Here is a 15,231-nt window from a genome sequence, read left to right as displayed (position 1 = left end):
CCCTACAATATTGTAGTGATTACAGTTAATCTCTTTGCACAGTTATTTACTCTCAAAAAATTCTAAATTACATATAATAACATCTCATTTGTCATTTTGTTATTGCAATAGAGCTTCTATGGCTATGTTAAGTAAACAAATCCAGGATCACAGGGAAGCATTAAACAAAGAACGCAAAGGAAGGTTTGATCTCCAAGATAGACGAGATGCTGCTCTAAAGGAACTGGAAGATTTTAAGACAGCTCTAGCAAAATACATGAAACAAATGAATCAAAGATTAGCTGATGACAAACAGAAACATTCTAATCTTTCTACTGAGGTAACATCTGTTATCTATTGCTTTATGTTAATTACTAGGTCACACTGATATGCTATTTATTGGTACAGAATATATATCAGGGTTTGTTGTGGCTGTGTGTACAGACTGATATTTAATGCTAATTATTGGTACTAGGTTCAGAATATAGATCAGGGTTTGTTGTGGCTGTGTGTACAGACTGATATTCAATGCTTATTATTGGTACAAGGTTCCGAATATAGATCAGGGTTTGTTGTGGCTGTGTGTACAGACTGATATTCAATGCTTATTATTGGTACAAGGTTCCGAATATAGATCAGGGTTTGTTGTGGCTGTTTTTACAGACTGATATTCAATGCTTATTATTGGTACAAGGTTCCGAATATAGATCAGGGTTTGTTGTGGCTGTGTGTACAGACTGATATTCAATGCTTATTATTGGTACAAGGTTCCGAATATAGATCAGGGTTTGTTGTGGCTGTTTTTACAGACTGATATTCAATGCTTATTATTGGTACAAGGTTCCGAATATAGATCAGGGTTTGTTGTGGCTGTGTGTACAGACTGATATTCAATGCTTATTATTTGTACTAGGTTCAGAATATAGATCAGGGTTTGTTGTGGCTGTGTGTACAGACTGATATTCAATGCTTATTATTTGTACTAGGTTCAGAATATTGATCAGGGTTTGTTGTGGCTGTGTGTACAGACTGATATTCAATGCTTATTATTTGTACTAGGTTCAGAATATTGATCAGGGTTTGTTGTGGCTGTGTGTACAGACTGATATTCAATGCTTATTATTGGTACTAGGTTCAGAATATAGATCAGGGTTTGTTGTGGCTGTGTGTACAGACTGATATTCAATGCTTATTATTTGTACTAGGTTCAGAATATTGATCAGGGTTTGTTGTGGCTGTGTGTACAGACTGATATTCAATGCTTATTATTGGTACAAGGTTCCGAATACAGATCAGAGTTTGTTGTGGCTGTGTGTACAGACTGATATTCAATGCTTATTATTGGTACTAGGTTCAGAATATTGATCAGGGTTTGTTGTGGCTGTGTGTACAGACTGATATTCAATGCTTATTATTGGTACAAGGTTCCGAATACAGATCAGAGTTTGTTGTGGCTGTGTGTATAGACTGATATTCAATGCTTATTATTGGTACAAGGTTCAGAATATATATCAGGGTTTGTTGTGGCTGTGTGTACAGACTGATATTCAATGCTTATTATTGGTACTAGGTTCAGAATATAGATCAGAGTTTGTTGTGGCTGTGTGTACAGACTGATATTCAATGCTTATTATTGGTACAAGGTTCCGAATATAGATCAGGGTTTGTTGTGGCTGTGTGTACAGACTGATATTCAATACTAATTATTTGTACTAGGTTCAGAATATAGATCAGGGTTTGTTGTGGCTGATTATTAGTCCCTGTTCGGACGGATATGTCCCCGTCTGTGCGTCCGTCCAGAGTCATAATTCAGAATCCCTTGGACCAATTCTGTTCATTCTTTGCATGTGCCTAGTACTTTATGTGAGACATATGCACATGCAGTGGTTTGGTGATTCAATTCAAAATGGCTGACTGGCAGTAAGTTTTGTCTAAACAAACACATTACCGGTATTTGTACATTTCGTGATCGATCTGACCAGTTTTATCAAACCAGCAAATCTGCATGTATGTGTTTCCTTTGCTGTATTAGACTATAGTTTGATTGTTTTGCACAATATTTTCAGAATGCACAATACAACAAGGACATCTTGACATGTGATGAACGTATTAAACAGATGGAGGATGAGTTGAAGAAAGCCACAAGGAACTGCATTGCAATGGAAAAGGAGTATACTGAAGTTGTGACAGGATTAGAGGTGAGTCTATGCATGGAGCTCCAGGATCCATGTTTCACTGTTGATGTCATTTAGTCTAATTGAAAACTTAGTTACCAGTAACCAATAATGTGTAAAATTTGACGTGTATCGTCACTGAATGCTGTTCTTCCTATAGTCTGGCATACCTTACATACAAGCACAGCTAACTAAAAATTGACATTTGTATAATCCCTATGCGATATCTTCCTAGTCTGGCATATCTTAGATACAAGCACAGCTAACTAAAAATTGACATGTGTATTATCCCTATGCGATATCTTCCTAGTCTGGCATATCTTAGATACAAGCACAGCTAACTAAAAATTGACATGTGTATTATCCCTATGCGATATCTTTCTAGTCTGGCATATCTTAGATACAAGCACAGCTAACTAAAAATTGACATGTGTATAATCCCTATGCGATATCTTCCTAGTCTGGCATATCTTAGATACAAGCACAGCTAACTAAAAATTGACATGTGTATTATCCCTATGCGATATCTTTCTAGTCTGGCATATCTTAGATACAAGCACAGCTAACTAAAAATTGACATGTGTATTATCCCTATGCGATATCTTCCTAGTCTGGCATATCTTAGATACAAGCACAACTAACTAAAAATTGACATGTGTATAATCCCTATGCGATATCTTCCTAGTCTGGCATATCTCAGATACAAGCACAGCTAACTAAAAATTGACTTGTGTATAATCCCTATGCGATATCTTCCTAGTCTGGCATATCTTAGATACAAGCACAGCTAACTGAAAATTGACATGTGTATTATCCCTATGCGATATCTTCCTAGTCTGGCATATCTTAGATACAAGCACAGCTAACTAAAAATTGACATTTGTATAATCCCTATGTGATATCTTCCTAGTCTGGCATATCTTAGATACAAGCACAGCTAACTAAAAATTGACATGTGTATAATCCCTATGCGATATCTTCCTAGTCTGGCATATCTTAGATACAAGCACAGCTAACTAAAAATTGACATTTGTATAATCCCTATGTGATACCTTTCTAGTCTGGCATATCTTAGATACAAGCACAGCTAACTAAAAATTGACATGTGTATAATCCCTATGCGATATCTTCCTAGTCTGGCATATCTTAGATACAAGCACAGCTAACTAAAAATTGACATGTGTATTATCCCTATGCGATATCTTCCTAGTCTGGCATATCTTAGATACAAGCACAGCTAACTAAAAATTGACATGTGTATTATCCCTATGCGATATCTTCCTAGTCTGGCATATCTTAGATACAAGCACAGCTAACTAAAAATTGACATGTGTATAATCCCTATGCGATATCTTCCTAGTCTGGCATATCTTAGATACAAGCACAGCTAACTAAAAATTGACATGTGTATTATCCCTATGCGATATCTTCATAGTCTGGCATATCTTAGATACAAGCACAGCTAACTAAAAATTGACATGTGTATTATCCCTATGCGATATCTTCCTAGTCTGGCATATCTTAGATACAAGCACAGCTAACTAAAAATTGACATGTGTATAATCCCTATGCGATATCTTCCTAGTCTGGCATATCTTAGATACAAGCACAGCTAACTAAAAATTGACATGTGTATTATCCCTATGCGATATCTTCCTAGTCTGGCATATCTTAGATACAAGCACAGCTAACTAAAAATTGACATGTGTATTATCCCTATGCGATATCTTCCTAGTCTGGCATATCTTAGATACAAGCACAGCTAACTAAAAATTGACATGTGTATAATCCCTATGCGATATCTTCCTAGTCTGGCATATCTTAGATACAAGCACAGCTAACTAAAAATTGACATGTGTATTATCCCTATGCGATATCTTTCTAGTCTGGCATATCTTAGATACAAGCACAGCTAACTAAAAATTGACATGTGTATTATCCCTATGCGATATCTTCCTAGTCTGGCATATCTTAGATACAAGCACAACTAACTAAAAATTGACATGTGTATAATCCCTATGCGATATCTTCCTAGTCTGGCATATCTCAGATACAAGCACAGCTAACTAAAAATTGACTTGTGTATAATCCCTATGCGATATCTTCCTAGTCTGGCATATCTTAGATACAAGCACAGCTAACTGAAAATTGACATGTGTATTATCCCTATGCGATATCTTCCTAGTCTGGCATATCTTAGATACAAGCACAGCTAACTAAAAATTGACATTTGTATAATCCCTATGTGATATCTTCCTAGTCTGGCATATCTTAGATACAAGCACAGCTAACTAAAAATTGACATGTGTATAATCCCTATGCGATATCTTCCTAGTCTGGCATATCTTAGATACAAGCACAGCTAACTAAAAATTGACATTTGTATAATCCCTATGTGATACCTTTCTAGTCTGGCATATCTTAGATACAAGCACAGCTAACTAAAAATTGACATGTGTATAATCCCTATGCGATATCTTCCTAGTCTGGCATATCTTAGATACAAGCACAGCTAACTAAAAATTGACATGTGTATTATCCCTATGCGATATCTTCCTAGTCTGGCATATCTTAGATACAAGCACAGCTAACTAAAAATTGACATGTGTATTATCCCTATGCGATATCTTCCTAGTCTGGCATATCTTAGATACAAGCACAGCTAACTAAAAATTGACATGTGTATAATCCCTATGCGATATCTTCCTAGTCTGGCATATCTTAGATACAAGCACAGCTAACTAAAAATTGACATGTGTATTATCCCTATGCGATATCTTCATAGTCTGGCATATCTTAGATACAAGCACAGCTAACTAAAAATTGACATGTGTATTATCCCTATGCGATATCTTCCTAGTCTGGCATATCTTAGATACAAGCACAGCTAACTAAAAATTGACATGTGTATAATCCCTATGCGATATCTTCCTAGTCTGGCATATCTTAGATACAAGCACAGCTAACTAAAAATTGACATGTGTATTATCCCTATGCGATATCTTCCTAGTCTGGCATATCTTAGATACAAGCACAGCTAACTAAAAATTGACATGTGTATTATCCCTATGCGATATCTTCCTAGTCTGGCATATCTTAGATACAAGCACAACTAACTAAAAATTGACATGTGTATAATCCCTATGCGATATCTTCCTAGTCTGGCATATCTTAGATACAAGCACAGCTAACTAAAAATTGACATGTGTATAATCCCTATGCGATATCTTCCTAGTCTGGCATATCTCAGATGAAAGCACAACTTACTGAGAAGAAACAACAGATTGAAGAGATGACTCCAGGCTATGAAGAAAGAGAAAAGACTTTTGATGAAACAACTCAGAGTTACGGTGAAATGAAAAAGTGTATTGTCAGTAAGTAATAGATCTTTTCATTAGTTTTGGGTATATATTCAGATAGCTGATAATAGGATAATTTAGAGAAATTACTTCATTTTAGCTGAAATAATTTATTTTCACAGATTTGTCATAAATTACATGCTAGTCATAGTCTGTATTTCCCTTGATTGTATGTCTGTTCCCTCAGAACTCAAGAACAAAAAGAATGGACTTGCAGATCAAATAAGAAGAACAAAACAAGAAATTGATAAAATATCAAGGCCACAGGTAAAATATAAAACTGTTGATGAGTTCTTATTTATACTTGATAGTTGATAGTAATGAAGGATTGCATGCATTTAATATAAGACAGTCTAGACATTATAATGTCTGGTTAGAGTCACTGCTCTATAGCAGGCTATGACAGCAAAGTTGCAAGTAATGCTGTATGGACTTGTATGCACTGTAATTACTGCAACTTTACAATGTTTAAATTGGCATACAAATCAATAAAATTGCATTTTGTAAATAAGAATTAAAATTAAGAATATTCATATTTTCAGGAAGTCGCACTTAATGGCATGTATTATATTGTGCTAACAACAACAATGTTATTTTAATTGTATTTTTTACTAATTAAGTTGCATTGATTATTTTTCTTTTTTGCTTGCTTTGCATTCTTGCCTTTGCTAATTGCAGAGTGCACATGAACCACCACCTAAGGTGATTACTAATAATTTGATATGTCTTTATATCAGTATTCTCAGTCTTGATGTTACTCATTATTTTAAATTGTATCCTGTATTCATATTTCTTATTATAGTGTCTAAACCACAGGGTGAACTCTTTGTGCATTGTATTATTTCAGGGATTTTTATGACTGGGCCGTCTGACTTGAATTTGTTAAGAATTGCCAAAAAGGCCAAAATTGGCTTTTGAGTAGAAACCAAAAAAACTATGTCATTATTTTCATCACTTTGTCCACTCAGTTTACCATTTTGTTTGCTAACATGTAAGCATGTTAAGTTAAAGGAAAAATCAACACTACAATATTAATATCTTGAAATTATAAATAAAAGAACATTATGTTTAGATCTCAAGTTGGTCATTGTGGCGCTCTCGTAATGCATTTCACTGATGTGAGCAATAAAGGGATTAGCTCCCTGCTTAGAAAGACAAACGATTGGTATATAACAGAGGTGTATGATGGGAGTACCATCATGTACCTGGACCCCATTGCTGATTAGATTGTGCTAAATTGATATGCATATGGAATATGATGTGACATCTTGCATTCTCTCCTAATACACATTAGATTAAAATAGTTTACACATGCACATGTATGTGAATCATGGGAATTATATAAAAAATGTAAAAATTCCACCGTTTTTCAACATGTCTGACCACTGGCAGCAGTAATTCAAAACAAGGCTGAACCATGTCAAATCCTCACTTTTTTCCTGCAAAGCATGCTAACTCAGACCATTAAATGGGTTACAAAATAGTCCCATGACCCCAATAAAGTACCACTTTCAATAACCACACATTTCAATTGTGTCTTCCAATTGTGGAAATAGCTGCTGTTGATCATATATATAATATTCAATATGTGTAAATTCTTAGTTCACCCTGTGGTTGATAGAATCCTAACAATACTGATGGGTAACAAGGTGTGTCCGATTCAACCTTTTCAATGTGTGTATTGACGTGTGTGATCCCGCTTTATTTATTGCTACTCATAAGCATATATTAAGTAGTCATAGCATGGGCAACGGTAAAATGCAATAACACAATAAATTGGCAAATGCATGCTATATATAGGTTCAACTTACAAACAAGCTGAGGGATCAACGTAAGTCAGCGCTCCTAAAAATGAAAAAAGAAGCGAAGGAAGTGAAAGAGATGGAAGAGAATATATACCATGCAGGCAGGAAATTAAAAGCTGTTATTGAAGAGAATGGTAGATTTCTAAAGGTAGGTAAACCAGAATAGTGTTTTACATATACACCCTGTGAAGAGAATGGTAGATTTCTAAAGGTAGGTAAACCAGAATAGTGTTTTACATATACACCCTGTGAAGAGAATGGTAGATTTCTAAAGGTAGGTAAACCAGAATAGTATTTTACATATACACCCTGTGAAGAGAATGGTAGATTTCTAAAGGTAGGTAAACCAGAATAGTGTTTTACATATACACCCTGTGAAGAGAATGGTAGATTTCTAAATGTAGGTAAACCAGAATAGTGTTTTACATATACACCCTGTGAAGAGAATGGTAGATTTCTAAATGTAGGTAAACCAGAATAGTGTTTTACATATACACCCTGTGAAGAGAATGGTAGATTTCTAAAGGTAGGTAAACCAGAGTAGTGTTTTACATATACACCCTGTGAAGAGAATGGTAGATTTCTAAAGGTAGGTAAACCAGAGTAGTGTTTTACATATACACCCTGTGAAGAGAATGGTAGATTTCTAAAGGTAGGTAAACCAGAGTAGTGTTTTACATATACACTCTGTGAAGAGAATGGTAGATTTCTAAAGGTAGGTAAACCAGAGTTGTGTTTTACATATACACCCTGTGAAGAGAATGGTAGATTTCTAAAGGTACCGGTAGGTAAACCAGAATAGTGTTTTACATATACACCCTGTGAAGAGAATGGTAGATTTCTAAAGGTAGGTAAACCAGAGTAGTGTTTAAATATACACCCTGTGAAGAGAATGGTAGATTTCTAAAGGTAGGTAAATCAGAGTTGTGTTTTACATATACACCCTGTGAAAAGAATGGTAGATTTCCAAAGGTAGGTAAACCAGAGTAGTGTTTTACATATACACCCTGTGAAGAGAATGGTAGATTTCCAAAGGTAGGTAAACCAGAGTAGTGTTTTACATATACACCCTGTGAAGAGAATGGTAGATTTCTAAAGGTAGGTAAACCAGAGTAGTGTTTTACATATACACCCTGTGAAGAGAATGGTAGATTTCTAAAGGTAGGTAAACCAGAATAGTGTTTTACATATACACCCTGTGAAGAGAATGGTAGATTTCTAAAGGTAGGTAAACCAGAGTAGTTTTTTACATATACACCCTGTGAAGAGAATGGTAGATTTCAAAAGGTAGGTAAATCAGAGTTGTGTTTTACATATACACCCTGTGAAAAGAATGGTAGATTTCCAAAGGTAGGTAAACCAGAGTAGTGTTTTACATATACACCCTGTGAAGAGAATGGTAGATTTCCAAAGGTAGGTAAACCAGAGTAGTGTTTTACATATACACCCTGTGAAGAGAATGGTAGATTTCTAAAGGTAGGTAAACCAGAGTTGTGTTTTACATATACACCCTGTGAAGACAATGGTAGATTTCTAAAGGTAGGTAAACCAGAATAGTGTTTTACATATACACCCTGTGAAGAGAATGGTAGATTTCTAAAGGTAGGTAAACCAGAGTTGTGTTTTACATATACACCCTGTGAAGAGAATGGTAGATTTCTAAAGGTAGGTAAACCAGAGTAGTGTTTTACATATACACCCTGTGAAGAGAATGGTAGATTTCTAAAGGTAGGTAAACCAGAATAGTGTTTTACATATACACCCTGTGAAGAGAATGGTAGATTTCTAAAGGTAGGTAAACCAGAGTAGTTTTTTACATATACACCCTGTGAAGAGAATGGTAGATTTCAAAAGGTAGGTAAATCAGAGTTGTGTTTTACATATACACCCTGTGAAAAGAATGGTAGATTTCCAAAGGTAGGTAAACCAGAGTAGTGTTTTACATATACACCCTGTGAAGAGAATGGTAGATTTCCAAAGGTAGGTAAACCAGAGTAGTGTTTTACATATACACCCTGTGAAGAGAATGGTAGATTTCTAAAGGTAGGTAAACCAGAGTTGTGTTTTACATATACACCCTGTGAAGACAATGGTAGATTTCTAAAGGTAGGTAAACCAGAATAGTGTTTTACATATACACCCTGTGAAGAGAATGGTAGATTTCTAAAGGTAGGTAAACCAGAGTTGTGTTTTACATATACACCCTGTGAAGAGAATGGTAGATTTCCAAAGGTAGGTAAACCAGGGTAGTGTTTTACATATACAGCCTGTGAAGAGAATGGTAGATTTCTGAAGGTAGGTAAACCAGAGTAGTGTTTTACATATATACACCCTGTGAAGAGAATAATAGATTTTCTAAGGTAGGTAAACCATAGTGGTTCAAATATCCACCCTGTGGAGAGAATGGTAGATTTTCAAAGGAAGGTAAACCATAGTGGTTCAAATATCCACCCTGTGGAGAGAATGGTGGATTTTCAAAGGAAGGTAAGCTCAAACATTGTCACTCAAACTTCACTTGTGTGACTTCACCATGCAAAAGTTGTAAATCTTGATAATTGTGTCTTGTGTCTTGTGTTTTGTTGGTTTGATTCTATTACATGTACATGTATGTTGATGCATAGCTTGACAAGCAGTTTGTCTCAATGAATTCTAACATTGCATATGAAAAAGCAATCAGTCTCATGATATATTACCAACTGCTTAAATATTTATTAGTCAGAGTTTATCGTTCATGATTTAATATTCAATTACAATACTGGAAACGTACATGTAGCTTCAATGTGCATACTGTTTATGTACTATGTCTACTGTCCTGTCCCATCTATATCATTACAATATGACATTTCTAAGAACTCATCTTGTGTTATAGTCATCTAAGAAAATGGAAGAAGAGTGTGATAATATTGAGAAACGTATCCTCTTCAATACAGCTATGAAAGAAGCCTTACAACTAGAAGTTGTTAAACAAAGGGGTAAGGATGAATATTATACCTACCCGGTAGATTCCCTGCTCTATGTCACTTTGAGATATGTATGATACATTCTAAACATTATATAATGTTAAACTGTTATTTCTGCTCTTCTGATTGCTCTGATATTACCGGGTAGGTAGGTGTGTTGGAGTGATTTATTTCAGATTTGCTTATTTCATGTCTTTACCTACAGGTCACTCTTCCTGATGTAATTTAAAAAAATAGTAACTATAGATTCTGATTCATTCATTTGCTAACTCTGAAATAATACTGAATACACAGTTTAGATCAGTTCTACTGACTGCAGACAAACTATAGGTATTTTTATATCATTCAGCATGTGATTGGCAGAATGTCAGGATTAATGTCTCCTTGTAAGTGGTTCCTCAGTGTTTTCAACACAACATGCTTCATGAAATATATATAATGTTTGTTTCAAGGCAATATATTCTGATTAATTTATTGCTTCAGGCAAACTTGAAGAAGGTTGGAGAGAAGATGAGGAAATGGAAAAAGAATTTGCAGAACGGGATAAGTTATTTTTGGATGATATAACTGATTTACAGAAGAGGACTGATGAAAGAGAACAGAAGGTTTCAGATATCACTGATAAACTTCAAGATGAACTATTTCTACTTGCAAGTTTCTTGGAAAATGTTGCTAGTAGACGTCCGCCAGGTATGAGATGAATTGATAGGGGTAAACTCTACTGATGTCGATGAGTGTATATTATACATATATAACTAATTGCTAGACTTGCAAGTAATAGATCCAAGGTTCAGATTGAGGAAATGATGAACACATGGTCACAATTCACTGACATATTTCACCTGAATTGCACAATTGAGTGGCTTTCATTCACCATTAGGCCTGTTATAGCTAAATCTGTATGTACTGTAAAAGTATTGCAGCTATCAGATTTTCTTCTGCTTTGAATGACAGTTTCAACGTCTTGATTATCATTTGTTTTAATTAACTTTCATCTCTAAGCCGATATCACATACCACTGACACACGAAAGATTTGCTGTGAGGCAACTAGTGCCAATTCACCGGTGCATCATTGACACAACAGAAAATCATTGATAAAGTATTCTTGAAAAATATCTCACTATAGTTATGGAGTTTGTAATTTGATAAAATCCACATTTTATAAACAAAGGAAATCAGGCACCCTAACTTTTCTCTCCAGCAATCAACAAGCTGACTTAATTTGACTTTGAAGGATCGGATTCCTACAAATTCATTCATCCTGTTAGAAGATGCATGATTGTCATGTTTGTGCATTAAAGTCATTGGGATGATATCCAAAAAAACACAGCAATAATTAATTAATCATAACATCAGATCAGTACATTTGACAAATAGCTCCTTGTTTCAAAGTGCTTGATTCTTATCAATTGGATTTTCTGTCATTAAATTGCACATGGACAGCCATAGCATAACAAATTGGGCCATGTGGTTGTTGTTAAACTAAAAGAGTTTGTTTATTTTCTTTGATAGAAAGTAGACATGGTGACAGACCCAATACAGCATCTAATGCCCCAACAGTTTTCAGGGACTATCTAGATTCCCGTAGATTGGACAAGTCATCAAAAGATAATTTAAAGAAGGTCAGAGATGAATTAAAAGGTAAGTTGTAATCAATGTAAATATAATCCAGATATTCTATGTGTTCAGTATTCAGTATATTTCTAGTTGTGATGTTCATGCATTGTTGTACATACTGTATTACTAACTTCATTTACAATGTTACATGTTACTAGAAACGGTATCTAAATTACATGTAGGTAGAGGTGGGTAATAGTAATAGTTGTTTTAAGTGATATTATATGTTTGTAATATAAATATAATTTGTGTAGTGTTGTGTGGTGTACATGTAGTAAACTAAATATCTTGTGATCATTTTCCCATTGAATTGCTAGACTTGCCAAAATACTGTTAAAAAATCATTACATTTGCTATAAATTAGATGGTTTATACTTGCAAGGCCACTTCATTTCTCTCACTACTTGTATCCAGCTATTTCTCATTTTATAAATGGTGTTATTGCAGTATTTTGTGATAAATTCATTATAATCATTTAAAGTACTTTTTTAACAAGGCTGTCTGTATTTTGTAATCATTTTTTTTTTATATGTACCGGTACACTATTTACAGTTTTTTCTACATACATATTACTCTAACTATAATAACACCTAAATAAGCAACTGTTGCTGTTCATTTGTTTGGACTGGTTTTACATGTTAGCTATTTCTTATTGTTCCCTTTCTAGCTATTGATCTGGTTTGGTTTTATGAGTGATTATGATGTGAATATTGTCAGATGTTAAAATTAAAATCTTTTCCTTTTTTTTTCAAAACAGCTAGCGTGAATGAAACTCTTGGTTTGGTCAAGACAGATGGAGCTGGTGACTGCCAGTGAGTGCTGTACATCAGAAGATAAAATGTTTTGAGTTGACTATTTACTTGATATTGTATAAATGTATCCCATGTGTATATATTGTTTTATTTGCATTGTTAACTTTAATATCATAATAAATTTAAAATCTTTCACTGGTGATTTATTTGAAATATCCTTCACAAAAAATGCCAGAGACAAATATTTACTAGGAAATTTGTTTCATTGTTGTAAATTCTGAGATACCGGTAACAACAAAATTTGATGATGTATTCAATAAAGTCTATTATTTACATGACTGAAAAGTTCTTTCAAAGTCTCTTGTAATATCCAATAGATGACATTAGGTTGTATGGCTAATGCAAGCCGATAAAAATTAAAATAACAAGTTCACTGCAACTTCTTCACAATTTTAGCAATCTTCACTAATTATTTATGTGAAAAAGTAAGCTTATGTTTTACATGACCTCAGTGTCTTCATATCAAAAATCTAGCATATACACCAACAATAAAACATACAAGAAAAAGATGATATTTCCAAGCACCATTATGAGTGAAATTATCAGTATATACCAATGTGAATCTGCTATAGTTTGACATTCTCACAAAATACTACAATAGATGTCTAATCCTGCTCATATCATTTGGATTTTCTCTACCCGACTTTTAAAAATATAAGAAATGAATGCTATAGCCACTTTGATTGTGTCTGTAGCAATCATGTGAAAACCAGGAAGTTATTAATACAGAGTAACTGGATACCGGATTGTCCAATTCATCTGCATGTACTACCGGTATATGCATACAGTCAAGGGTTAATATCTAAAACACATGGACACTGCTTGAAGCAAAGACGGTGTATGACCCACCTGCAAGTTGTATTAGAAAAATAACCACAAATTCCGAAAGATAAACGCACCCGTAATTCATTGTGTAACAAAGGACTTTTATTTGAAAATGAGGGCATAGCTTCCTTTTCCATTACAAATTTTATAGTGCAAAATAGTTCACACGACTCTTTGAAGGCCTTCAAAAGTTTGAGAATTTCTGAAAAATATCTATAAATGGTTTGGAGTAATGGATTTTAAGTCTGATAAAGCCCTCACAACAAAATGTTCCAGCCAGTAATTGGTTGCAACATTTTATCTTCGGTCTGACTTCATATGCCAGAAGAGTCCTTGTCGTCAAGCTATATTCTATACCAAAAATAATGGCAAAATACACCCCACTATACATTTATATGTTTCACAATGTCTCAATACCATTTAGGAAACAAAATTTAGCAGAACGGCCCCAAGTAAATGCCATTTGGCCAATTGCATTCTGGGTGTAATGGTGAACGGGCATGTTTGGTCAAGACAGATGGAGCTGGTGACTGCCAGTGAGTGCTGTACATCAGAAGATAAAATGTTTTGAGTTGACTATTTACTTGATATTGTATAAATGTATCCCATGTGTATATATTGTTTTATTTGCATTGTTAACTTTAATATCATAATAAATTTAAAATCTTTCACTGGTGATTTATTTGAAATATCCTTCACAAAAAATGCCAGAGACAAATATTTACTAGGAAATTTGTTTCATTGTTGTAAATTCTGAGATACCGGTAACAACAAAATTTGATGATGTATTCAATAAAGTCTATTATTTACATGACTGAAAAGTTCTTTCAAAGTCTCTTGTAATATCCAATAGATGACATTAGGTTGTATGGCTAATGCAAGCCGATAAAAATTAAAATAACAAGTTCACTGCAACTTCTTCACAATTTTAGCAATCTTCACTAATTATTTATGTGAAAAAGTAAGCTTATGTTTTACATGACCTCAGTGTCTTCATATCAAAAATCTAGCATATACACCAACAATAAAACATACAAGAAAAAGATGATATTTCCAAGCACCATTATGAGTGAAATTATCAGTATATACCAATGTGAATCTGCTATAGTTTGACATTCTCACAAAATACTACAATAGATGTCTAATCCTGCTCATATCATTTGGATTTTCTCTACCCGACTTTTAAAAATATAAGAAATGAATGCTATAGCCACTTTGATTGTGTCTGTAGCAATCATGTGAAAACCAGGAAGTTATTAATACAGAGTAACTGGATACCGGATTGTCCAATTCATCTGCATGTACTACCGGTATATGCATACAGTCAAGGGTTAATATCTAAAACACATGGACACTGCTTGAAGCAAAGACGGTGTATGACCCACCTGCAAGTTGTATTAGAAAAATAACCACAAATTCCGAAAGATAAACGCACCCGTAATTCATTGTGTAACAAAGGACTTTTATTTGAAAATGAGGGCATAGCTTCCTTTTCCATTACAAATTTTATAGTGCAAAATAGTTCACACGACTCTTTGAAGGCCTTCAAAAGTTTGAGAATTTCTGAAAAATATCTATAAATGGTTTGGAGTAATGGATTTTAAGTCTGATAAAGCCCTCACAACAAAATGTTCCAGCCAGTAATTGGTTGCAACATTTTATCTTCGGTCTGACTTCATATGCCAGAAGAGTCCTTGTC

The 15,231-nt window shown here is 34.3% G+C and overlaps 1 protein-coding gene across 2 annotated transcripts in view; it reads left to right on the top strand.

Annotated features, from left to right (window-relative positions):
* LOC102801944 (uncharacterized) overlaps positions 1–14,353 on the top strand; it is a 32,466-nt gene extending 18,113 nt beyond the window's left edge. Inside the window, exons 14-23 of one of the 2 annotated variants that reach the window (XM_085491103.1) lie at positions 112–319; positions 2,046–2,177; positions 5,389–5,527; positions 5,700–5,779; positions 6,191–6,214; positions 7,313–7,465; positions 10,187–10,289; positions 10,761–10,967; positions 11,791–11,919; positions 12,653–14,353. In XM_085491103.1, the coding sequence (XP_085347229.1) occupies positions 112–319; positions 2,046–2,177; positions 5,389–5,527; positions 5,700–5,779; positions 6,191–6,214; positions 7,313–7,465; positions 10,187–10,289; positions 10,761–10,967; positions 11,791–11,919; positions 12,653–12,711 (1,234 nt within the window). In that variant the 3' untranslated portion in view covers positions 12,712–14,353. The remainder of the gene's footprint in view (positions 1–111; positions 320–2,045; positions 2,178–5,388; positions 5,528–5,699; positions 5,780–6,190; positions 6,215–7,312; positions 7,466–10,186; positions 10,290–10,760; positions 10,968–11,790; positions 11,920–12,652) is intronic. The other variant, XM_085491108.1, reaches the window with a different exon arrangement.
* The last annotated feature ends 878 nt before the right edge of the window (positions 14,354–15,231 follow it).

This window comes from Saccoglossus kowalevskii, chromosome 2, assembly GCF_978046115.1.
Source record: "Saccoglossus kowalevskii chromosome 2, keSacKowa6.1, whole genome shotgun sequence".
NCBI classification, from domain to species: domain Eukaryota; kingdom Metazoa; phylum Hemichordata; class Enteropneusta; family Harrimaniidae; genus Saccoglossus; species Saccoglossus kowalevskii.
The sequence above is the reverse complement of the archived record's forward strand: the minus strand, read 5'-3'. Positions and strand labels throughout refer to the sequence as shown.